Genomic DNA, 26219 nt, shown 5'->3' with positions numbered 1-26219 from the left:
CCAGCCCTGCTAAGTCAACCACCAGATCCATGTCCCCAAGTACATCTACTCATCTTTTAAACACCTCTAGGGTTGTGACACAGACAGCTCCCTCGGCAGCTTGTTCCAATAGAATCATCCAATAGGATCCAATAGGATCGTAGGATTGCTTGGTTGGCAAAGACCTTTGAGATAAAGTCCAACCATATCTGTCTACTACTAAACCATATCCCTAAGCACTTCATGTATCTGTCTCTTAAATAGCTTGAGGGATGGTGACCCGGCCACCAACCTGTGCAGCCTGTTCCAGTACCAGATAACCCTTTTGATGAAGAAATTTTTCCGGATGTCCAATCTGAACCTGCCCTGGCAGAATTTGAGGCCATTCCCTTTCATCCTATCACCTGTCTCTTGGGGAAGAGACCAACACCCACCTCACTACAACCTCATTTCACAGAACCACAGAATCACTAGGTTGCAAAAGACCCACTGGATCATCGAGTCCAACCATTCCTATCAGTCACTAAACCATGCCCCTCAGCACCTCATCCACCTGTGAGAGTGGATGAGACAGGGAGAGTTTCTGAGAGTTGTAGACAGGGATGAGGTCCCCCCTCAGCCTCCTTTTCTTCAGGTTAAACATCCCCAGTTCCCTCAGCCGGTCCTTACAAGAGTTGTTCTCCAACCCCTTCACCAGCTTTGTTGTCCTCCTCTTGACGTGCTCCAGCACCTCAATGTCCTTGTAGTGAGAGGCCCAAAACTGAACACAGTACTGGAGATTCTTGACAACCCCTTCAGTAAAGAAATTCTTCATAATATCCAACCTAAATCTCTACTGGTGCACTTTGAGGCCATTTCCCCTTCTCCTGTCCCTCAGCTACCAGGGAGAAGAGACCAACCCCACCTCCGGGGGTGCTGGGGCCAGGAACTGGGCTGCTGTTCCCAGCCATGGCAGCACCCGGAGGACACAGTGCTCCAGCCTTTCCTACTGGGGTATCCATGAGCCTCTCATCTGGGAAGATCCATGCAAAGCAGCCCCTTCCCGTGGCACTTTTCACCTGTGCCCCCAGGAGTGGCTGCCGCCTCGGGGCCACGGGCAGCCCCAAAGCACTGGGTTTGGCTGGGGAGGTGCTGCGGCCCCAGCCCTTTTGCTGTTCCTGACTGCAGTGCCGTGGGGCGGGTGGGAGAGGTTCAGCCCGAAGCTGCCCCAAGGTCTCCTCAGGGGGTCAGCCTGCAGTGCCACCTATTTTTCACGCTGAGGGCAGTGAAGTTGCCCAGAGAGCGGGTAGATGCCTCAATCCTGGAAACATTCCAGGTCGGGCTGGATGTGGCTCTGAGCAACCTGGTCGAATTCAAGACAGTATTCAAGAAGGATTTGGACAATGCCCTCAGACACATGGTGTGGCTGTTAGGGTTTTCCTGTGCAGGGACAGGAGTTGGACTCAATGATCTTTGCGGGTCCCTTTCAACTCAGGACATTCTATGACTCTGTGTCCCTGCTCACTGCAGTGGGGTTGGACTGGATTACCTTCATGGTCCCTTCCAACCCAAACCATTCTATGATTCAATGAGTGTGTCAGGCCCACAGGTGGGACAGCAATGGGCCAGTCCATCAGGGACTGTGGCTGCGGGGTGGAAGCCGCCACCAGCAAGGCTTCTTCGATGGCTTTTCCTTAGGCTTTCTTCAGGTTCCCTGAGTGCCCACCTGAGTCTGTGTTATAGCTCTCTCCTAACCTGGGAGACAGGATTGATCCCAGCGACAGGAAAAAATTTTTCACAGAAAGGGTCATTGGGCACTGGCACAGGCTGCCCAGGGAGGGGGTTGAGTCACCTTCCCTGGAGGTGTTTAAGGCACGGGTGGACGAGGTGCTAAGGGGCATGGTTTAGTGTTTGATAGGAACGGTTGGACTCGATGATCCGGTGGGTCTCTTCCAACCTGGTGATTCTATGACAGGAACACTCGCCTTTGTAGGCCGCTGGGACGCACTCCCTGGAGTGTCAGTGCGGACACCCAGCAGGCCTAACAGGTTTGGCGTTGGACTGAGTGAGTTCTTTTTTTCAGGAGCTGTAAACAGCAGGAGCACGTGCCAATTCACACTGAAGCCCTTTCAAAATGGAGTAGCTTTTTATGACAGAAAAACACTGGGAAATAGTTTTAAAGATCATGCAAAACCACACGTGAAAGGAGACACTGATGCTGTCTGCACAACATTGGGTATCTCAGGGTGTTGGTCAAGGAGGGTTGGACTAGATGACCTTCAGAGTTTCCCTTCCAGCCCCTGCAACTGTGTGATTCTATGCATACTCATTTTCCGCATTGCCAGATCAAATCATTAATATCAACGAGATTCAGATCAGACACAGGCACATGCTTTTGTTTTAGCCCAAAGATAGAATTGGTGCAGGTTTTGTGTTTTTACAGTAGCCACAGGAAGATGGGTGATACCTGATATGGGATCATTACAGCAGCACAGGCAGACGATACCTGATCTGGTGTAAAGCTTGCCAAAAGCAAGTTAGCTTGTCAACGTTTTTTAAAAAAAAATTGATTTAAGCCCAAACAGCAGCCGGAGTCAGCACTCTCTGTTACATAGTCTTGACATTTCTGATACTGCTGCGTTTACTCTATCATCAAACTATGGCCTAATAGCATGGATTAAATGTTTATATTTGCTAAATAAAAAGTGCAGAAGAAGGGTTACCTACTGTTGTCCCCTTAATTAGATGTATTTCAAAGAGGTGGTCTCAGTTTCCTTATGCCCCCAATACTGGAGTGGGCTGCTGACTTTGGCTGTCCTTCCAACTTTTAGCTGCTGACATCTTCTTGCCCTGGTTTTGTAGGACCAGGCTTGTAGTAGAGCGTTCTCTTCAGATCTGCATCTTCTCAGCCCCAGCAGAGTTGCTCTAGGAGAGACTGCTGGACTGCTCTTCACAGCTATAAATCTCGTTGCTGCTTTTGATTGTGCATGGGATCTTGCTTGGTTCCTTCTATCTTTTTAGACTAGCTCAAAAATGAGGAACCCCACAAGATTGCCACACAAAATAATGTCCTGCATCTTCCCCAAAACACCTGAACATTTTCCTAAGAGCAACGCAAGTGTAAGATTATTTTTACATTTAATAATAGTGTCTTCCCAATTAAAAGGGACTGCAAAAGATGTAAAGAACTACATAGCATAGACTTACAACAGCAATCTGCGCTAAACGCTTGTGTCCTCTTCACCATGTTGTTATTTTTGTCAATAGGAGCTCAGGGTGCGAACTGGGCAGAACGAGCTTTCAGTTGAGCAAGTGAGATTGAAGCAGGCAGATGCCAATAATCTGCACTTTCCCAAAGAAATCTGTGCCAGTCTGGGGAGCTCAACCAGATAATGCATAGTGTCGGTTTAGCATGTCTCCTGCAATACGCAGGATGATCATCAATGTATAGGCAGTTACAGCTTCATTTGTAAGACTGGGAAAGCTGAGTTAACAGAAAAAGAAAAGATTTGGGTTTATTCCTTATTTCCTCTGATATAGCGGTCACACACTTCACTTGAAGCAAAAACTGGTCCAAAGAAATAACAACGGACAACCCACCCCTATATGCATATGATAAACTTCTGCATTACGTAAACTAAATTATTAAGCTTCAATATTAACATCTTTATTTGAATTCTTCTCAGATGGTCTTGACCCAATACACATTTATCCTGATGGATAGCATTAAGTATACAAGGATCTCAATGGTTGGGACCATGTCGTCTAACAACAAGAACTTAAAACACCCCTTACAAATTAGATTAATATTCAAAAAAGTGTCTATCAGTAGTTCCACAGCCTCACTTTTCTCGATCTCTAAATTGTGAAGGCTGTTCTGTTGCACAAGACTTGGCAATTAGTGCTTATTAAGACTAATTATTTTAATCTATTTTCATGGGTTTTTTTTCTCATTATGTTTTATTAGAATATAGAATAGCTTTCATATTCCTTTCATGCTTAATTTAGTAAACAGCCCCTTTGGAAAGAGTGTGGCTGTGGCCTGCATGTTAAATACTTGGGAATGATGAATGGAAGTCACCTAGAATTCAAAGTCAGAAACCAGCCCTTGACAGCAGACAGATCCCAGTTCCCCTCCCTCTTTCAAGGAGGCATTTTGTTTTCTATATAAGACATTACTATCAGAGCTGAACCATATAATGCTACTTCTTTTTTTTTTTAATAAAAAAAAGGATTTTATTCAGAGTTCACAACACATTTATACCTCTCTTTAGCAGAGGCAAGCCATGGTGTTACAAGCTGATTCGTCAGTTCTCCTTTAGCAGTAAACAATCATTGTTTACATACATTATTATGCTTTCCCATGAGAAACGGCTATGTGAGCACTCTGGTCTACAAAATAACAAGTCAAGGACTACGGAGGAAAGCTTCCCCTGAGAAATGAGAGGAGTACAAGACAGAGCAACTTTCTAATGATACAGAGAGAAACCTTAAAGACAACGTGTCCTCTACAGTAACTAATTCTTTTGCAAGGCTAGCTTTATTCAGGTGCAAAAGCTGGGTTGTGCACGTCTAAATATCCGTGCCCATTTTGATCTAAAAACTCCTCAACAGATCCCTGGCAGGATTGGGCACAGAGCAAGCAGAGCAAGGGAGCCTGAGCTGTACTAGCGAGCATTCCCCGGGCTTTCCCTTGCTGCCAGGCTTACCACCACAGCAGCTCTTCCTGAGTGCCTGTTCTCCTCTGAGGTGCACCAGATAAATGAAATTAAAAGCTCTTTGTGGAGAGCAGGTCAGCTTGGTTGTCACACACACAATTCATTTGGGTATCTGTAAACAGAGCCTGCAGATGGCAAGACTTAAGGGGAAAGAAGCAAGCCGGAGAAGCGAGGGAGGGTCTGGAGAGGCCAACATCTGCAAAGTCATGATCCACCATCAGAAACTGTGTTCCAAGAATAATTATGGGTTTACCAGATAGTCTTATATAGTACCTGAAAGGAAACGCTTCATTTGTACTTGACTATCTCATTATGCCTCCTGATAAGACTTGCATATTAACTTCATCAACTTTGATCTCTGCTTTTGGAGGAGTTTCACATTTATGCTTTCTTCTTCCACTTCACACCCACCCTCATCCCTTAGCACATTTTTTCCTTTGACTTTTATCAAAATACTTTTGCCATACCATGAAGCATGTTTCCTTCCATGAAACGAGAGTGAGTTGCTTAATTCTTTACAGGCACCCTACTAGTTTGATGATGATAATAATAACAATAATAATTCTTGGAATTCAATGGAACAAAATTAGCTAAACCTCTAAGTTGCCAGCATAGGAACATCAGCTCTTTTACTTTATAGAAAGGGAGATACCTGTTTTTAGGTCAACTCCTGAGGTTACTTGTCAAAATAACTTCAAATCTGTAACACCTCACCCAGACAAGGTAAGAATTTGGTTCAGAATAAAGAAAAAAAACCCCCAAAAACAAACCCCCAAACCCCCAAACAAAACAACCCCAAAACCTAAAACTAACAAAACAAACAAACAAAAAAATAAAACAACTGTAAGAACTTTCTTTAACAGCTTTTTGTGGAACTGTGATTTTTTTTTTTAATTTTTTTTGCTCTGAGCAACATATAATGATTCCCTTCTTAATTGAGGAAATAAGCCCTACATTATTTAGCTTTGAAATGTAAGGAAAGCTGTAAAGTAATCATTTAATTAAAACCTGAAGGAACATGAGAGGATGACTGACTGCATGACTTGGCTCCGATAGTATCACTGAATTACTCTTTAAAGAGAGCCTTTAGCGAGCCTGGGCTCTCATGATGTACTGATGCCCATATGTTTTATTTATGAGGTTATCATGACTTTCCTGTAACAACACGTGAAACCTGTGCTCATGCCACCGGCCTGTGTAAACTCAGTAGGATTTTGGCAATACACCAGCAAAGGCTTTGAACCAGGCTTATCAAGAGGCCACAGCTGATAATTTTAGGGAGGCAGAGGCGCAGGAAGGCTGCGTTTCCTTGCCTGGGCAAAAGCCAGATCTTGGAAAGGCAACAGAAGGAGAAATTGCAGTGAAACAGCAAAAGAAAGTCACGAAGAGAGATCACATTTTAAACTGTCCAGCTTGACAGGGCATTGTGGGCATGACCGATCATAATTTGTCTTAGGAATTTTAATAGTAACTACTTGGAGGTAAAATACATGAAGTATCTCAGCATTCTTCAGCAATCGCTAATCTTCAGCCACCCTGCTTCCCCTCCCTCTTTGTATTAACACATTTATTTGCTAAATCCCACAGCGGTTGCATTTGCTACAGGACACATTTTTTCCCTAAAAAATGGCACAGGCCCAAGAACATTAGCATAAATTAACCTTGTGAAAATGAAGGTTAGAAACGTAAAAGTTACTTGCCAAAAGGAAAGAAATTCTGACCCAGTCTTCACTTGGGGAAGTTTTAGCCGTTTCTGACCAGTACCATTCTCACTGCCTGTGTCAGGGATGCTTCACTGCTGTCCCCCTATACTACTGCAAATATTTGACCTCCAGAAGAGTCCTTGGATTTTTCCATTTCATGCCAGCTGTGGTGCAGACAGTCCTTGTGCAGGAACTGTGAACTCATTCAAGCAGGCAACCACTGGAATTTGTTTTCTCTTGGATTTATGTATTTGAAATGATAACTGGTTTCAGAAAATAAAAAGAAGAAAAAGCAAAGAGTGAAAACTATTCTTGATTGAGACCTAAAACCAGGAAAATTAGGAGTAACTTCACAGCATTTATTGGTATAAACCTTTATAGCTGTGCCTATTTAAGATGCTAATAATGGTACTCCAGACAAATGTTGCAGAAAAAAAAATATTTCTAAGGGAGAGAAGTTATTCTGAAAAGGGATGTGCATCCATAACATTAATAATATTACAGGTATTGCCCTGATCCTGCTTACTGTGCTGCTCATGCGTTGAATTTCATGAGGGTAGCTGTTCTTTCTAGAAAAAAATCAGGAAATACCGCCAGAGTAATTTCGCTGATTGAGAACATCTTTCACACCCATTCCTTTTTTTCCTCCAGCTATGTAATTTTAAGTTCTGGGGTCCATTCCTTTATGTCAATCACCTACAATTGCCATTGACTTCAATGTCACTGACTTTTAGACACAGCAAGACGTCATGGATGGTAACGCACAGCTTCTGGTTTGAGCTATTCTATTTAACTGTTTTAAAAACTTATAGCAAGGACTTCATAGATCACGCAGCACACGGCTTACCATTCTCTTCTATTCACTGAATCTCCCCTGCATCACAGTTCTTTTTTCTCTGGAAATCATTAAGGTTTGATTTCAGCAGGGATACACATCCATTTTTGTAAAGCTCCTGAGTGAACATCACACAAGGGTTTCCAGAGTGTTTACTTTGATCCTAAAATTGCAGGCCTTGGGTAATCAAGCCCATTGGTTTAAAAACATTACTACCTCAGGCTTGAATCATTAGAAATACTATAAAATTTATGATTTTACTTTGTTACTACAGGCCAGAGAATAAACAAGGCAAGTGAGAAGAAAACAAGTGGCTACCACGCTACCTTGGACACTTGTATAATTCATACAATCACAGTAGGATGATTTCCCCCCTTCTAACCCTTCATCACTAGATGAAAATGAAGCTTGGGGGTCCAGATCCACGCCTTATAGATGCCATTGTTTTGAAATGAGCTCACAGGGGAGCCAGGAGGTCTGCTCAGGGCCTTTGCTGGGGCCAGAGACAAGCTTCAGGTGTTATTTCCCAGGGCAAAGCCACAGAAAGTGCTGAAACTGATTAAAAAGCTGCTGCGATACCCAGTTACCTCACAGGTATGATTTACTTCTGTATTAGAAACTTCTTAATACTGATAAAAAATAAATCTGAGAAAAGACAGCACCCACGTCCAATTCTGCTTGGTGTCTACAATCCTGTTTTGCAGATCACTTTCTAAGAGTAACGTGAAAAAAAAATCCATTTATCTACTTATAAAGGAAGATGGAGACTCCCATTTTACAAGGAGTCACATGGCAAAGATGAGGATTAATGGATATAAGCTGCTCCTGGGAAGATTCCGATCAGATTTCAGAAGAAAATGTTTCACCATGGAAACAATTAAACATTGGAATGATGTCCCTAGGAAGTGCTGGATTCCTCTATCCCAGACGCTTCTAAGGCTCAGCTTGACAGGGTGCTGGGCCATCTCATTTAAACTACAGATCACCTAAAAAGGTTGGACAAGATGATCCCTGAGGTCCCTTCCAACCTGGTATTCTATGATTCATTTATAAAACCATATATAAAAATCCATTCAAGGATCACTACTTTACTATTTTTTTTTCCTGTGTCTTCTCACAGCTTGCTTCTCAAATGTTTTACAGCAGAAAAGCTCTACCAAGGACTTGTGTGAATCACTCGTGATCCTTCACTACACTTTCCAGACCACTAACAAATTAAAAGTAGAGCTCACTGCACAGACTTGAATCACATCAGCAAACAGTGATAATTGTATAAAGTAGTAAATCACTTCTACATTTTCCTTGTGATTTAACCTCTCAGCTAACAGTACTTGCACCAGATGTTTGGCCAAATTTGTAAAGTTACATCTAAAAACAAATATAAAGGAAAATATGCAACATCTTTCTTCATCAGTAGTCACTTACCATGCCTCCTTTAATCTTAGTAAACAATTGGACAAATTGCATGAATAATTCAAAAGTTAATAAGAGTTAGATGCACTGTCACCACAGAAAGTATTAATACACTTCATAATAAAAGTAAATTCTCTTATTATTTTAACTGAAGTTATAATTTAAAAAAAAAATTTAAAAATTGTAGAATGTTTCCCCCTCTATGTTCCACAGGAATACTGATCAGCAGCTCCAGGCTCTTTCCAAGCAGCAGTGTGTACACACAACTTGAAGCGAAGTTAAGCATCTATGTTAGAGGTAACCTTACAGAACAGTGTGTACCAGCCACGGCTCCCAAGTTTTCTTTTCCTTCTGTTCTTTGCTGAGTAAAACTCCAGGGGGCTGAAGCTGGGGCTACAAAATGGCTTGGATACTGTCGCTTGCACCCTGGGTGCTGGAGTTTGGAAGCCATCACCTTAAAGTTCTCCTGCCACCAGTCTGCATTGCTTCTGTGTATTGGCAAGACCTCAGACAGCAAATTAATGTATGGCAAAAGAAACAGTGGTGAAATATTTTGGGGCTCTGATAACCACTGCTTTATTCAGTATCACACCCTCCTTCAGAAAACACCTCAGAACTAATCAACATACAGGTATTTTTCAAGTAGTCATATTTTTGCTGGGAATAAAAGAAGCTAAGAAACTAGTTAGATTCATAAATGAAAATGTATTTCACCTTTATACATGCTATACAGGTCATGCAAATACAGAAATCTACAGGTTATACAATGACACCATAATAAAATATAACGTGACATTTGTCAAACACAATGTATCACAGCAAAACAAACTGGTTTTGTTTGTTTTATTATTTAGGAAATAGGTGAAGGACTAATTTGGAAGACACAGTACCATGCTACAGCTTACTGCACAGCCAAAAGAAAGTATTCCTCTGAAGTACACGAACATAAATAGAGCTGGATGTTGTAGGTACAATTTTTCTATACATCGCACATAATGTCATTGGTTACTTTCCCGTTGCTGGCTTTAAAGAGCACAAGAACAGGGCTACAACTGAGCTCAAGCTACGCTGTGAATTCCCTTACGTGTAAAAAAAAACCCAACCAAAAACAAGCAAAAAACCCTCACCACCCCAAGTTTTCCCTTCTTTTGTGTTAGTGCCCAAAGAGAGTTGTATTTATAATTTATTCTTACAGTGAACTGGACAAAATTGTCCTCAAAGCAGCACATGATCTAGCAAAGAGTTATCATAGTTCACCAACAGAAATAAAGTTAACACTCTATGGCACATAATGTCTAGACATTATACATCCTGATGTGAATTTTTCCATACAGATGCTTACAGAACATTAAGGGGATTGGCAGTGTTCCCCGTGCACATCTCAGCCTTTGTATTTCTGCTGCAACATCCATATACTGTTTTGCTGCTGATTAAATCTTGGTTTTTTGAGCCCACAGGAAGCCAAAAATACTTCTCAACATAATAGAAAGCCTGCTGGTATTAACCAAGTGTCTGCATCTTCAAAGATTAACATGTTATCTCACCCCCCAACCACTCACTCGGATCTACTACAGCTACACTATATATATATATATTATGGGATTATACCAGGCATTGTGCCTGTTTTGTTTACAGGTGTTCCACAAGTATACTTTTAAACACAAAACTGATAGTCGCTCCTGGGCTAATTAATATTGATCAGTAAGTGCCACTAGTGACTAAAAGTGTCAATGTAACTGTAACAGGATAGCTCCCTCACTCCACAGTCCATAAGGGGGCTCTTTTGATCCCGTCAGCTGTATATTTTTCAAGCCTCTTCAGTTATAACTTTTAATTAATACTCCTGCATAAGAAGTTGCCAGTAACTCCTTATTAAAGACAAAGAAGATAGGCACAAAACTAAAGTTCAGAATATTAATTTCATTTCAATGCACTGTGGGCAAACCCCATCATTATTTACAAGAAAAAAAGATGTCTATATGGATGTATGATAAAGGTTAAGGAAGAATAATTTCAAAATAAAACACACAGGTAAAAATCACAGTGAAGTGCTGAGATGAATTTTAAATTAAAAGAAGAAATAAGTGTTTTATTAGCAGCTAAAGCTCGAATTCTAATGCACGCTCAAGTCTTCCCTGAAACCATTGAGGCTCTAGATCACTGGTTCCTGCCAAACACAGACAGTTATTCAACATGTTCCCTAGAAAGACAACGTTATATTCAGCTCTGATTATTTGAAATCCAGTGTTCAAGGACTGCAGAAGCTTTTTCAAGTGACAAGTTCATATTTTACTGCCAGTAGCATCACAGGGATAGATATCCTCCACAAACTGCTAGCTCTGTCAATTAAAAAAAAGAGAGAGAAGAATATCAAGTCAGCTAAGAGAGTTAAGTGACCTCAGTTTTATAATACAAAATAGATACAAAAACGTGGCATTGTACTTCGAAACTGTCAGTAATGTCTGCTATGCTCTTTCCGTATTGTTTGCATGCTCTCCAGGATAAGTGATTCTACTTTGTGCTGCATGTATTTCCAGCAGCAGAACAGAGTAAGCAGCAGCAATAGTGACTATTTTCTAGGGTGGCCCCACTTTGAACTGTTTTCTTCATGCAAATAGGCTCCAAGGACTTCTGGGAAAGGTATCGTATAAATGAAGGAGAAAAGCAACTCCGTTCACTGTATTCTGAATGGATAAAGGTAATGTTTCCATTTACCAGATACTCGTGGTTGCTATGATAACACTCAGTTTGCATACGATGCCGATTTACAAAGAGCTGCAAACATGAAAAATGATGCTAAATTTAAATACCTAGAGACTGGCTTTCTTCCTCTCTCCACATACGCTGTTTACAAATGCTGTATCTTTCTGGGAAGCTTGTAAGTAATCACAGCAATTTATTATATCCAAGATGCTTATCACAATACTGTACCTTTATGTCTGTCTGAAAAGTGAGGTTGTCAACAGATAGAATTAAGTGTATTTTCCTGTCCTGGGCTGTTAAATCCCTCAATCAAGTTTTTGTTACAGTCATCTAGGCTAATGGTATCACTGGACGTCTTGGAGTATGTAGCTTGGCCTGTGAAATCCAAGAGATCTTCAAGAGCCTTGGAATTACTTGTCCCATTTTGGTCCAAAGAAACACCAGGCATGAGTTCATTCATGGGTGAATATTCAGGGATAGAGATAAGTTCTTCTTTTGAAACTGGGCTATACAAAACAAACAAAAGGAAGATGCAGAATAAGAGGTATGCAACTTCATTAAGCAACAACCACATCGATTTTCTGATTGTCCAAAAACTACTGCTTATCAAAAGGCCAACTGCAGCAAGTCTTTACCTAGAATATGTCCCAATCCCAAAAGAGATTACCCTGTTCAGGATGGAAGGTCATACCTAATCCATATTCCTTAAAGATTGAGGTTTGCGGTAGCTGTGCGATGTGAGCACTCATCTCCTAAAACCACATTTCTGGTAGTTCACTGTAAACTCATTATTCAGTCCCCGCATCACTCTCTTACTTAGGTGTTTATCGCATCTTGCAAATATTCCTGACCATGCAAACATTTACCTAAAACGCTCACACTTCACAACTTAAAAAACCAGTTATTTTTTATGACCTTACGATATACTTCAGGCATTAAAAATCCTGTAATTTTATTAAAGAAGAGCTGCTACCAGCTGCCACTTTGCCAAGACTTGTAGGGCTATTGCATTTCAGCTTGGAGAAGAGAAGGCAGAGAAAGGATTTCACTACTGTTTCTAAAACTGTGTAAATGTGGTGGATAAGTGGAGGGCAAAACTGTTGTGCATCACATTCTGCAATACAAAACCTCAGGGATGCCCAATGACACCAGTAAGAGTCTGGTTTTAACATATATCGAAGTATGAGAGGTTAAGTTGGCTTGCTGATAAAGGAAGTCAATTAAATCTTTAAAATTCAGAACTAGCTTTCTCATAGCAGCCTTAAATTATCAACTTCCTTCTTTCCTGCAAGTCCTTCCATCAAAATCCTACAGTATTTCATAGAATCATAGAACAGTTGGGGTTGGAAGGGACCTTGAAGACCATCCAGTTCCAACACCTTCGCCATGGGCAGGGACACCTCCCACTGGATCAGGTTGCTCAAAGCTTCATCCAATCTGGCTTTGAACAGCCCCAGGGATGGGGCATCCACGACTTCTCTGGGAAACCTGTTCCAGTGTCTCACCACTTTCACAGTAAAAGTATCTTCTTAGTATCCAACCTAAATATTCTCTCTTTCAGCTTTAGTATACAAAAAGTTATTTACTGATCTTCATACGTTTGTTCCAGTTTTCTTTACCCTGTTTGCATGGAGGCAGGAAAGCTCATGCTTCACAGCTATGCAGTACTGACACCAATAAAAACGGTGACATCTGACAATACCTACAGTAGCTGCTTTCACACAATAATTTGAAAGATTGGGGCAAACTTGTATGAAATACATTAGTAAGGACTGTTGAAGGATTTCAGAGCCCTCCTCCCCCGTCAAATATGTGGAAGTGAGCTGAAGTTCTGCTGACTCTTGTCTGAAACAACCCATTTTATCTTGACAGGAGCGGCATGCACCACAGCGGACACCCAACTGCCCCACGTAGGCAAGCAGCAATGAGGTGTTAACAAATGAAATGGAAAACTTTTGTGTGTGTCTAACATGAATTCTGCAATTTCTATTGGCAGTTACAATCTGTACCTCACATCCATGGACTGAACCTCATCTGCTGAATCTTCCATGTTGTTCAGTTTCCCATCGACAGCTTCCAGCTGAATAAGTCCTGGAACTGACTTCAGTCCATTAGCAACTACATCTTGGGAAGGGATTACAGAGGCAGCAGCTTCTAAGCTTTTATTTTTCAGGCAGGTTGCCAATCCATTGATCTCTATAAATGAAGGTTAGAAATTATGACAGTAGCAGGTTCTTTACCTAAATAGTTTCAAAAAAACACACATGCTTTTTACTTATAGACTGAGTAGAAAGGAAGACTGACAATACAGTAGGACTCAGTTTTATTTATGACTCATCATACTATGCTGTCAATCATCTTTTCTACTCCAAAACTGCTCTTTAAGATACATCTTTTAAATTTGAGGAAACAGGAAAAGAATGTTTTATCTTATGTCATGCACTACAAATTTTAGCCTTGGGAAGTAAACAAAATATAGTATTTTATTTAAGAATTGTTTAAGTACATATGCTTTTTTGATAAAGTCAAATGAAATGTAAGATTTACAGCAATGCTATAAAAACTCGCAATCTCGGTTGTGTGCAAAATTTTTCTACCTACAAAATTCAAAGGTAAATTGCTGCAACCAAAGCTACTGGCAGGCTGAAACTTCTCATTTACTGAAATGCTATGTCAGGTCCTAAAACGAAGGAGAAACTTTCTTCTGCTTACGTGGCAAAACAAAGGTAAGTCTCCAGTTTCTAACATTTGTCAGTGACGCAAATGTAGCTGTTCTTTTTGAGATGAAAGCAAAGAACCTGTCACAGTACACAGTGATCTGTCCGAGATTATAAAACTGTAAAGAACTAACTGAGAAAATGGGTCAGAAAAATGCAGCAGTTTTTACCTGGCTGGTTGAGAACAAGCGTCTTTGGTTGCTTCTCCACATTCAGAGTTGATGGTACCTCCAGTTTTGGTTCTTCCTTCTATAATCAAGTAATTTGTCAATGGTATTAAAAGAAGGACTATAACCTTCATGGAACTGACTGGACTAGAAACTTCTAAGATTGCCCAGGGCCACAGGGTTGTCAAAAGTCATAAACAACAAGAGAGGATTTTCTTTTTTTTTAGTTTTTAATTAGGCACGGGATTGATTTTCTTTTTGAAGTAAAAGAAGTAAACATTCTCTGAAAGTAACTGAAGAAACAGTTTCCTTAGTAGAAAATAGAACAGAGGTGAAAATCTGACTCTCTGTCACTTCCTAGCTGTAGTTCAAACCTACATTCCTTAAGCAGGCTTAACGTGGGGAGCTCAGTGACTAATTTATTGACTGGTACAAAGCAGGAGAGTATACATCACAGCAGCAAACATAGCTCCAGCATCCAGGAATGGCTCTTGCCACCTTTCCTAGAAGATAAGTCTGCGACAACTGCACAAAGCTGTGTCTCTGTAGCAGTGGGACAGCAAGAACTGTGACACAGTAACAGTCATTCTCAGATAGAAATGCAACTAAAATCTGGGTGCAGAGTGTATCTAAGTATAGCTACTGACGTGGAAATACTCTAGTTTAATTTTCATCTGTGGGTTATAAAACAAAACAAAACAAAACAACCTCATAACCACAGTTTCATACCTTTATTTCTGGTGTTTCACTCCTCCTTGTTCTCTTCATTATTTCATCTATTCTCTAGAAATCCAAATAAATTGGAGGATGAGAAGGTAGACAGAATATTTAACACAAGAGACTAACAAAGGCAAAAGAAAAAAGACAAAAGCTTTTCTATGTCAATGACCTCATCCCCACGTGCCTCAAAAAAGGGAGAATAAATAGGAAAAATAAAGAAAACAAGAGACAGAAAACACCTCAGAGCTGCCTTTATCAGATCTCACAGACCATGACTTTCTCAATAAAGGCAATTTAAAGACAAACCATTTTAATACTAGGTGTTTGCAGTTACGAGTTGTGCTCAGTTCAGGAACAAGATGTTTATTTAAAATCAACAGCTATTATTTATCTAGTTGCTTTTCCAACTATTTCCAAATAGTTCCCTCAAAAATAGTTAGGCTTTTTGGAATGAAAAAGTAAAATGAAATATCCAAAGTTATTCTTGCTGGAAACATGTAAGCCAATCAGCAGCTAACTGGGGAGGTCACACTGCACTAGATATTAGCAAATATGATACCCATCTACAAAAAGGGCCGGAAGGAAGATCTGGGTAACTACAGGTCTGTCATCTTGACCTTGGTGCCGGGAAAGGTTATGGAGCAAATCAGCTTGAGCGTCATCACGCGGCACATACAGGATAACCAGGTGATCAGGCCCAGGCAGCATGATTTAGGAAAGGCAGGTCCTGCCTGACTAACCTGATCATCTCCTACAACAGTGACCTGCTTAGTGCGTAGGAGAAAGCCTGGGGATGTTGTTTACCCAGATTTTAGTAAAGCCTTTGACACCATTTCCCACAGCTTTCCCCTGGAGAAACTGGCCAACCGCGTCCTGGCTTGTACCAGAAATGGTGTGGCCAGCAGGAGTAGGGAAGTGATTGCGCCCCTGTTCTCAGCACTGATGAGGCTGCACCTTGAACACTGTGTTCAGTTCTCGGCCCCTCACTACAAGAAAGACATGGAGCTGCTGAAGCGTGTCCAGAGAAGGGCAATGAAGCTGGTGCAGGGGCTGGAGAACAAGTCTTGTGAGGAGCAGCTGAGGGAACGGGGTTTGTTTATCCTGGAGGAAAGGAGGCCAAGGGAAGACCTTATCCCTGCCTACAATTGCCTGAAAGGAGGTTGTAGTGAGGTGGGTGTTGGTCTCTTCCCCCAGGTGACAGGTAATAGCATGAGAGGGACTGACTGCAAGTTGCACCAGAGGAGGTTCCGACTGGACATTGGGAAAGGTTGTAAAGGGTTGTAAAGTACTGGGACTGGCTGCCCAACGAGGTAGTAGAATCACCGCCCCTGGAGGTATTTAAAAGATGGGTAGATGCGGTGCCTAGGGATGTGGTTTAGCGGTGGACTTGGTAGTGTTAGGTTTATGGTTGGACTCGATCTTACGGGTCTTTTCCAACCTAAATGATTCTGTGATTCTGTGCATTACTTAATTTCTTCTTTGCTCATTAAAAAAAAACCCTTTCAAACAAACCTTTTCTTTTTGTACTGTTGTGAAAGTGTTTCAGACTTAAAGATGTTTTCATTTTTTTTCTAATCTGCAACATGCCTCCATCTCAGTGGTAAACAGTTAAAAATAACATATCAAAATAACATGTATGGAAAGATGACCTTTTATAACCAGACAGGGGTTTTGCAGCTCTGCAGCAGTTCTCCATTCCCTGCCACAGAGCTGTAGATAAAAGTAAGTTCTGTAGCTCCAGTCATTTCCTCGTGTGGTAGTGGCCAGACAACTCTGCTGCCTCTGTATAACGCAACTAGAGACAAGGCAGGTGGGAGAAAACCTGTTTTTAAATCACATTAACTTTCTCAATGACACAGAGCTTCTGTTGAGTAAGTTTTAAAACAAAGTCACTTATGTTCCTCAATAGTCTGTGATGTTCTGGGTTGGGCAGCGACCTACGTTTGCCTTGGCATGCCATTCCCTGTTTGTCTCACTTTGCTGGTAGAGTCTAATCCTGTGTTTACTCAGTACCAATAGTTTGCCTTAGGCAATTCAACTTTGTTACAAATTTTGACGTCTACATTTCCCTAACATGCAAGTAGCAAATACTGAGTTAGTCATAAATATAAATCTGTAATCCCTCTAGATTATTTTTTGATACTAGTGGATATTTCCTGGGTTATGTATTTAAACAAGAAATGAAATAATTCTCTTAACTGAGACGCATATATCTACCTTCTTCCGCTCCAGTCTTTCTTGCTCAATTTGCTGCATGATTTGTTCCCTTTCAAGACGAAGCTGTTCAGCTGCCTCACGGGCTTTGATTTCTGCTTCTTCCCTCTAATCAAGATGCGTAAAATATTATAGGGCCGTTATTTATTTCGGGCAGATTACCAGATATTATAAAATATTTATATGTGTGTACACATATATATGTATATAGTTTCACATTTGTCTTTGAGATGGTACCTGTTTCTCAAGTTTGGCTTGGAGCTCTTTTTCTTGCTTTGCTTTTAGCATTTGTTCTTCCTCGGCTCTTCTTCTGGCTTCCTCTTCTGCCTTTTTTCTAGCTGCTTCCTCCTCACGTTTTCTTTCCTCCTCCTTCTTACGAGCCTCTTCCTCTAGACGAAGTCTTTCTTCTTCTGCCTTTCTTTTCTGTTCCTCTCTTTCAAGCCTGCAAAAAACCATAACAGTATGTTTAAAAGGGTTCGTCTTCTTTAGCATCAATCCTAATGTATGTTTGGCACACAACCACAGTAACTAATAATGTTGGCATCAGCACACATGTTCACGAAAAATGCCAAGACACAACAAAAAGGTTGAACACATGTCCAGAATTCAGGTTGCTATCATACTTTTATTCCAATCTTATTTGCCCTGCCTAAAATAATTCTTAGAAATTAGAACTTCCCTTGGGAAGAAAAAAAAAAAAAAGAGATGTCAAAGAAAACATTTCCACTCTAATTTCAAGTAGTGCTTCAATAATAAAAAAACCCCTCTACCCCCGTACTTCACACCCAAAATCCTGGTATCTACAAAACAAGTACTTTGCTCCTGCATTTCAGCTGAAGATAAACAGATTGGATAAGTCATAGAATCATAGAATCACCAGGTTGGAAGAGACCCACCGGATCATCGAGTCCAACCGCTCCCATCAAACACTAAACCATGCCCCTCAGCACCTCGTCCACCCGTGCCTTAAACACCTCCAGGGAAGGTGAATCAACCACCGCCCTGGGCAGCCTGTTCCAGTGCCCAATGACTCTTTCTGTGAAAATTTTTTTCCTAATGTCCAGCCTAAACCTCCCTTGGCGGAGCTTGAGGCCATTCTCTCTTGTCCTGTCCCCTGTTACTTGGGAGAAGAGGCCAGCAGCCTCCTCTCCACAACCTCCAAGTCACAGCAAATAAAGTCAACAAAACACAGTGGTGTGCTACAAAGAGTGGGTCTAAATTCCACCTGTGTTGTTCCCTGGCCCGGACAAGGACATCATGCTCCTTCATCACCACATTCAAAAGCTGTTTTGGTAACTGATCATTCTTATCTTTGCATATGAAGGATTCAGGAAATATTTCCAAATTTCCCCTCCCCCCATGTTTTCAGTAAGAACAAAGCTGAATTTAGACACGCAGAGTTAGTGATTTACTATTAGGAGCTTGGAGGAAGGGCATGATTTGCTTGCAACCAATGTGGAGAACAAGCTTGCTCCCAGCACAGAACTAGAATTTCACAGCCTACAACAGAGTTGGACAGGAAGATAAGCTTCAAGTTAACCTGTTGAATGATACAAGCCTTGCCTTTTAAAGTATATGCTACTACTACAAGACTGTTTCTGCTATGTGACTAGCTCATTTAAAACTGCCTCAAATACCTGAAGTATCTGGATGAGTAATAGTTTCTTCAGGCTTCTTGAAGATGTCAAATTACTTCCTACTTTCACAAATCATAAAGACTGCAAAATACACTAATGAGTTAAAGGTCCAAATTGAAAAAAAATTAACACTTACATGGAAGCTCTCATCTGTATTCTAAACCCACCACAGTTTCAAGCAGCTTCAATGACACAGGTCAAATTATTAGATAATAATTTTCACAAATCAGAGATACCTCTCCCGTTCTTCTCTTTCCTGTCTCTCCTTCTCTTCTTGTTCTTTTTGCAGGCGGGCCTGTCGTCTTTTTTCAGCTAGGATTTTTGAAGCTTCTTCTGCATCAGTTGTTCCTGCTGTGATCTTCCCTGGGGGAAGACAACCAAGACTGGAATTTAGGCAGGGAACTGAGAGTATCCAGCAGAATATTCACACAGAGGCTAAACTGGGCCTGGTTCATGCTGGTGTATACTTTTGAAAAGCAAGTGTCACATCAGCATTTTAGCAGGTATAATACAGGATAGGTGAGGGCACCCCTGGATTTCAATTTTTTCACATCCTCATTTGCAAGTGTTTTTCACACATGGGTAACCCTACTGAAAACTGTACATAAACTAATACTCCGTACCTTTACACGTTCTCATAGACCCATGACTGATCATCTTCATAAAAAGAAGAGTTCGTCACTGTTTAAAAGCCTCATGGACCCACAATATCTTGCTACTTATTCTTGGAGTAAGGCTCACCTTCACTACTTTCAGTCTTTCCTGCAGAAGGCACGTGCTTCTCAGAAGCCACCTGGGCTGCCTCATCAGTGCGTGCTCCTGAGGATTTTTGATGACTGACATTTTCTTTCTCCTTGTCTGCTTTCTTCTTAGGAGTTTCCTGGTTGAGATTAGACGTGGCACGATGCTTCACAGGAGAAGCTGGATAATGTTTGGCATGTTTAGGAGACTGAGGATAAGTCTTTGCAACTGTCCTGATGAGGGAAAATAAAAATCAAAACAGGTCATGTGTTACACAGGTTAGAATCAAACTCCATCTTCACATGTACTGTTATTCTTTCCTGTCTCTGGCTATACAGGAGTTTCAGCTGTTTTGCAAAATGCTGCATAGAAGCTACTTGGATTAAAGTGATCAGAACTTGAAATGCAGGGAACTGGCACGCAAATGGCAAATGATTACAGAAAATCCTCATTTAAATAGATTAATAATACTGCTCGAGTTGCAGAGATGAAATAGGAAATCATGGACTACCTAAACCAATTATTTTGGAATGGCCATTTCATAACAATTTTGACAATGTTACTGTAAATCAACAGTCTTTCTCAACATATAATGCGAAGCCATGGTTGCTTTCTGCCTGTAGAAATTATCATAAATTGTAGTGTGCTGCTTTCATCTGAATACTGCTGTGTCAAACAGAGTCTTTTTCTAATGCTACCTGATTTTCCAAAACAGCACCAAAAATACTACATATGAAGCTAAAATCCAGTACTACAAAATGAGACAGAACTGACCAGAACAGTATACAGGCAGCTCTGCTGTTCCAGTTTGCGCTTTAGTCAGCACCAACAAAATAGACTCAGGGCCCAAAACTGAGCCCCCTGTGACCTTTTCCATGGCTGCACTTGTGGTGATCGCAATGCACAGCAGCAACACTGCCGATGGCTGGTTTGATTGTTGCATACTTTAGGTGAAATGATAACCTTGAATGTCGTTCTGGGTAAGAGGAAGGGTAAAGATACTTGATATTCACTGAATATAGGTGCACATTAAAGAGACTAGATTAGGAGGAAACATAAAACTACACACAAACACCATTCATTATTTATGTAACACAAGTAGCTAGTGGTAAATACTTGTAACATTAAGAAAAGCTGGATTGTCTGGCTAAGTACTATGGAAGTAGAGAGATTACAATCTTAAAATAACGATGTATTTGAGTGCCATTAGAATAAATAATCTTACACTAAAATGAACATTATACATGCAGTTTTAACCTTCCTGAAGGATATGCAATTATACGATATAAAATTATAGAATTATAAATTACATATGATATAAATGTATTACCCCTTACCAATTTTTTCATCTACAAAATAGAGTTTTATGTATTGTAACATGTCTTCTGGACTATGCCCTCATTCTATCAGACCACAAGCATGAAAAACATGGACAACAGCTAAAAATTAATGGACTGGAGCAGCCAGTTTTGAACAGATCTAAGTATAGTATTGTGTGGCCAGAGACTATTATAATCAGAACAACATTTACATTACAGAGCAGGCAATACAAATTAAACATCTCTCAACTCCCCTCCCTCCACCAGTTTATGAATTCAGGAGAAGAAAGAGTTCTTTTCCACATAATATGCTCTGTTTGACAGATGTTGAGACATCAGAATACAGAGAACTCGTTCAGAGCTGCCCACGTTGTTGGGAGGAAAAGACTACAGACTATTGCACCACCCATACTTTCTTACTCCCACCGACAAGCTATCACAGACTCCACAAGCCCTTGGGCTGGTGAAACAGTAGCACCCAACTAAATTAGAAGTTCAGCTCAGGTGCCCTCTGCCTGCAGGCCCAGGAGCTCTCTGCCAGCTCAGGTCCTCGCCCTTGGTCCTCGCCTGAGCTAAGCTGTAGGTACGCTTGTTCCTGGCCTCCTAACCTGCTGATCCTGACCTGATGTCCTGGCTTGTCCTCGGACCTACCTCTTTAAAGCCTTTGCTGCCTATCATTGGACTCCTGTCTGACCCTGGTCACCATCACCAGACCTGCCCTGTTCACTTCTTTTTCCTTCTGTGGGATGAGGCCCTGTGGGCGAGGTCCCTGTCCTTGTCTGCTCTGCTGCCACCCACGGCTCCTGGCTTGCCTTGCCGGGCAGCCTGGTCCTGCTGCTCCCTGACAGAAATAGACTTTGGAAGACAGTCAGTCAAGTCTGTTTCCAGAACTTGTAAAAAACGGGCAATAAGATGGCTAAAAACGAGATTTGTTCAACATCAGCCATTATCTTTAGTTTTCTCTTTAGATTATAGACAGACTCTTGGGCCTCACCTACAAACAAACATCTTGTTATGTGTCTCATCTTTACAGTCACTTCCAACTGCATTTCTTAAAAATGCATAATAAAAAGCAAACAACCTTTCTTACGCCTCTCTGCAGCACAGAGGATGCTTCTTGCTGATCAGACACTTCTTCAAAGTGCAGTGCCTTCTCGCTGTGTTTGGTTTACATTTCCAACTTTACCACACGTTCCTTGCAATGTTTTTTATTTAACTTGTTATGACAGGAGCAGGAAAACAGTCAGATAACTAAGGCTGAGTCATTTTCAGTATTAGCACAGAAGTAATTGTTCTCTAATAAAGATGTGACAATCAAAGAGGTTGGTAGGAAGAAGTCTAGTCATGAGAGTGATGTATCTTGCATTGAATAGGAATTAGAGCAGACCGGCTGCCCAACTTACCTGTTGGACTAGAAACATGTGCTGAATCTATTATTGAAATAAAGTATCTTTGAACTTTTAGACCTACAGAAATTCTTTCTTTCTCACTAGCCAGAAGAATAAGAGACAAGTATAGCTTTGCTTCTTTTAAAGCCACTAAAAGGGAGACACACATAAAAGAGTCATTATTGCAAGGATGCCAACACTGCAGTGCGAGGAGTGAAAAGCTGAGAAAGCCCATTGGGAATAAGAACATTTTTTCAGTAATTTTAAATAATTTATTGGATGCCAGTAGAAAGTATTAAATGAACACTGTTTCCTCCCCTGTATTTATAACATATTGTCAACTTAGCATCTTTAGCATTCCTAGACACAGCCAGAACTGTTACTGGAAAAAAAAGTACTCCTTGGAATAGTATTTACATTACACTATTATCCAGGAAGGGCCAAACTTCACTGTGAAGACAGAAAAATGGGATTACTAAGGGAAAATGTATAAAAGTTTGCACAGGGGTCTGCTTAGGTTTAAAAATATTTTTAAAGGAATGGGATGTAAAGAAACCCTGGTAAGAACGTGTGAACACAGAAGCCTGCCTGATAAGGAACAGAGAATTAAGACTACAAATCCTCAAAATCCAAGAAATTGCAGCATGTTAGTTACCTGAAAGTTGTCTCACCTCAGCCACTAGATTTTACAGGGAAATACAGAAGTACAGGAAGCATCTTTCTCTCTCCAGGAGGTCTTAGTTTTCTCACCTAACTGCCCTATGCTGACATGAGGGGCAGCAGCTAGTAAGAAGCTGCTGTCATCATGACCCTTACACGGCACTGTGAGAACCTCTATCAGGTTTGAGGATCCACTGGTCCTCAAATTACAAGGGCTCTTATTTTAATTAAAAAGACGAATAGCAGGGATAGCTCACAGTGCAGAGGAATGCCTCAGGACGAGCACAGTAGGGGTTCTGAGTAAGCATAGAAAATCAAGTATATATAGCACACAAGCAAGTCAGAGGTCACATCCAATTTTGTCCATAAGCAGCAAGGGAGAGAACAGTACGATTTCTTGAAAAGCCAGGTACGTGACAGGTCATCAGTTACAGCAGTTCAGAAGGCTGCTTTTGAATCAGAAATGTGCAGCAAAGCCAGGGCTGAATGATATTTTTGCTCTATCTCCCTATTAATTCAACAAAAGCTCTCCTGAAACCACACCAAAGACTTGCACGTTCCAAACCTGCTTTCTGAGATTGCTCTGATCACAAGCTGTTCCTGGGTTCTGACATTTTTGCTTTACTATCTGTGATATTTTCTCAAAAGCAGTTTTCTTTCACTCTTAGTTTTGATCTTTTCTAGCCAGAGACAGATTCACTTCTCTCTGAAACTCCTTAATAGCACACCAACTCAGCACAGATCTATAGAATAGTGATTTTGATAGCTGCATTATTACAGATTTTTTTTCAAAATATAAAATTGGCCCACTCCTTGCCTAGCTGCTGAAAAAAAACCCTCAAAATAGGACTGATCCAATGTTTTACCCATTGTTTTTATCCTTCCAAGGCAAAACAAAGCTAATATCAAATAAAATCTAAAACTAGGTCACTGCAGGACAAACAAGCTACTTCTGTGAGGAATTTGCCACATGCAGACACCTTTCTAATAAGGTAATTTTAAAAGCTTCTAAAATTCTGGGCTATTTAGTACTACTCTAGATTCATATTTCTTCAGTATCCTATAATTTGATTGAGCACATGCATTTGTGACATCAAAGCGTGTCCCAAAGGCTGCAGTGGGATGTTGCCCTGAAGAACCATGAAGTTTCAGGTTCAGTTAGCAAACCTATAAACACAAGACAGCGACACAAATAGGGAGTTGGAAATGAACCAAGAATCACCCACCAGCACTGCAGTCCCTTTTCCCTTCCCTTCCCCCTGCTCATATAAGGTAATGCTTTAGCAAAATAATGTAACAGAGATGCTTGTTGGTCAGAGCTTTCGATTTTTATTTACTGGCTTATATTATGGATTATCTGAAGACACCCAAAGCTAAATCCTGCTTCCTTGATTCAGTCAGGTCCCATTGATTTCACAGGGACTATTTACTCAAAGACATGTGAAGGACATGGGCTTTATTGCTTTGTCGATCTATAAGATAGGACACTTACCTATTCTCTGAGGGATACTGCAAGAATAAACTGATTAATGTATAGATCCTCGAAGACAAAGCATCAGAAAAATTTACCAAAACCTCCTGGTGTTATTGATCTTGTGAAAGATCTAAAGAACAGGAGCACTTTACACAATCAGTAACCAACAGCAACTGTAAAAATAAAAGATATTTCTCAATTATCCCAACTCTCTAAATCCATTAACTTTCATCTTTGTTGACTGACCCACACTGAATTCAAAGCAATAGTTTTAGGTTCCTTTCTTCTGTGAGGTTTCTTGATATATTTTACTTTTACAAATATTTTCAATTTTTTAATTCCTTCCTTGCTTTTAATTATTGCTCAATGTATTTTTACTACCTCCTACCCCTTTTCTCATTTTCAGGTTCGTATTACTTTGTTTTGGACATTATGGTTTTGAGCTGATCATTTTTGCTTTCTCAATAAAATTCACACCTTCAAACATTTCTGTTTTATTATCTGATTACTGCAAATCTGTTCTGCCATCAATTGCTGTCTCTCCTTGGGTTGAAGCTTTATTGTCTTGTTTGAGCCTGTTTCAGCTACTTTATCATACTGAAAGGTCTTTTTAATTAATAAATAATGAAGTAACACATAAAGAGGACAAGCAGCTACCACTCACAAACCAGGTGATGACTGTGAAGAACTAGAACACCACCAAGAAAACCTGAATGCTAAGTCACATATTTTTAAGAAGAAAAATACATACAGCTATTTACCATCTAAGTCACTAGCCATACTCTATTCTCTCCTCAACAGCTTTTGAAGTTAAGATGCTAATACAGAATCACTAGCTACTAATACTGTGCAATATGTATACATGTTTATTCCAGGGTTATTTTTTTGGCTGGATTGTCAAGTTTGCAAGCAGAATGAATACTTGTCTACATATTTAGTCACATTAGAAATATACTTAAATTCCACAGTTATATTTAAATGAAAAGATCAGATTATACAATCTTATACATAATCTGTTATACAATAAAGGAAGGTTCCAAAAGCCCGGCTACATTTATTTAAATCCACTGACCAGACAGATTGTTATCTGACATTTTAGCTGCATGAAGAAATGTGTATTTTTATAATGAAAAATACAATATGGTGATAGGGATGCCTTTTTTTGTTTTGTTTTATATTTCTCAAGGTAAGTTTCAAGAGTGCTGACGCAGAACTGTCCTTCTGCAATCAGTAGCAATAAACATGGATTTAAACTATTTACTGTATCTCTCATAAGGTCAAGGAGAGTGTTGTATTCTAATTGGGCCATGTTCAGATTAAATGCTCAGTAATACATTTCCAGCACCGGTCAGAATCAGATTCTCTTGTGGAAGAGAAAAAAAAAAAGGAAAAAAAATAGGAAAAGAAAAGGGTTAACTATTATGGCGCACAACCACAGAGAAACCCACCAGTAGGCTGCTTAATTCCTCCATTTAGCATCTGCTTCTTCCTCTAAACCCAGTAGTTTATATTGCTTATAGGCATGAAAACATTTAATATAAAAAGGTTCTCATAATTTGTGCCTCTGGGATAAAAGCCTTCATTTTTGTCTAACCTTTTATGGAAATCAGTGCTACAAATTAAGACTGAGCCTACTTTTTTCATGAAGGACTAAACATCTGTTGGCTTCACAAAGTCTTTTTCTATTTTCCCCCAGATGTCTTCTGGGATGATCTGTACCAACCTTTTCAATATGCTTCACTCACAGCAATTCATTGCCCACCAGTCATTTTGCTTAACTAAATACGTCTCTTGGTATGTCTTTTATACTGGCTGAGCAAACTGAAAGACGCATTCTGAACAAGGAATATCA

The 26219-nt window shown here is 40.4% G+C and overlaps 1 protein-coding gene across 10 annotated transcripts in view; it reads right to left on the bottom strand.

Moving 5' to 3' along the window:
* Window positions 1–10473: 10473 nt before the first annotated feature.
* The window catches only part of MAP7D2 (MAP7 domain containing 2), an 84794-nt gene continuing 69048 nt past the window's right edge, over window positions 10474–26219 (bottom strand). For all 10 annotated transcript variants that reach the window (XM_069873985.1, XM_069873992.1, XM_069874010.1 and 7 more), the window contains 8 exons: window positions 19527–19759; window positions 19022–19148; window positions 17386–17590; window positions 17152–17256; window positions 14944–14997; window positions 14218–14296; window positions 13340–13526; window positions 10474–11836 (listed from right to left, as the gene is read on the bottom strand). In XM_069873985.1, the coding sequence (XP_069730086.1) occupies window positions 11587–11836; window positions 13340–13526; window positions 14218–14296; window positions 14944–14997; window positions 17152–17256; window positions 17386–17590; window positions 19022–19148; window positions 19527–19759 (1240 nt within the window). In that variant the 3' untranslated portion in view covers window positions 10474–11586. The remainder of the gene's footprint in view (window positions 11837–13339; window positions 13527–14217; window positions 14297–14943; window positions 14998–17151; window positions 17257–17385; window positions 17591–19021; window positions 19149–19526; window positions 19760–26219) is intronic.

This window comes from Phaenicophaeus curvirostris, chromosome 1 (assembly GCF_032191515.1).
Source record: "Phaenicophaeus curvirostris isolate KB17595 chromosome 1, BPBGC_Pcur_1.0, whole genome shotgun sequence".
Lineage (NCBI taxonomy): Eukaryota > Metazoa > Chordata > Aves > Cuculiformes > Cuculidae > Phaenicophaeus > Phaenicophaeus curvirostris.
Note: the sequence above shows the minus strand (reverse complement) of the source record. Positions and strands in the feature narration are given on the sequence as shown.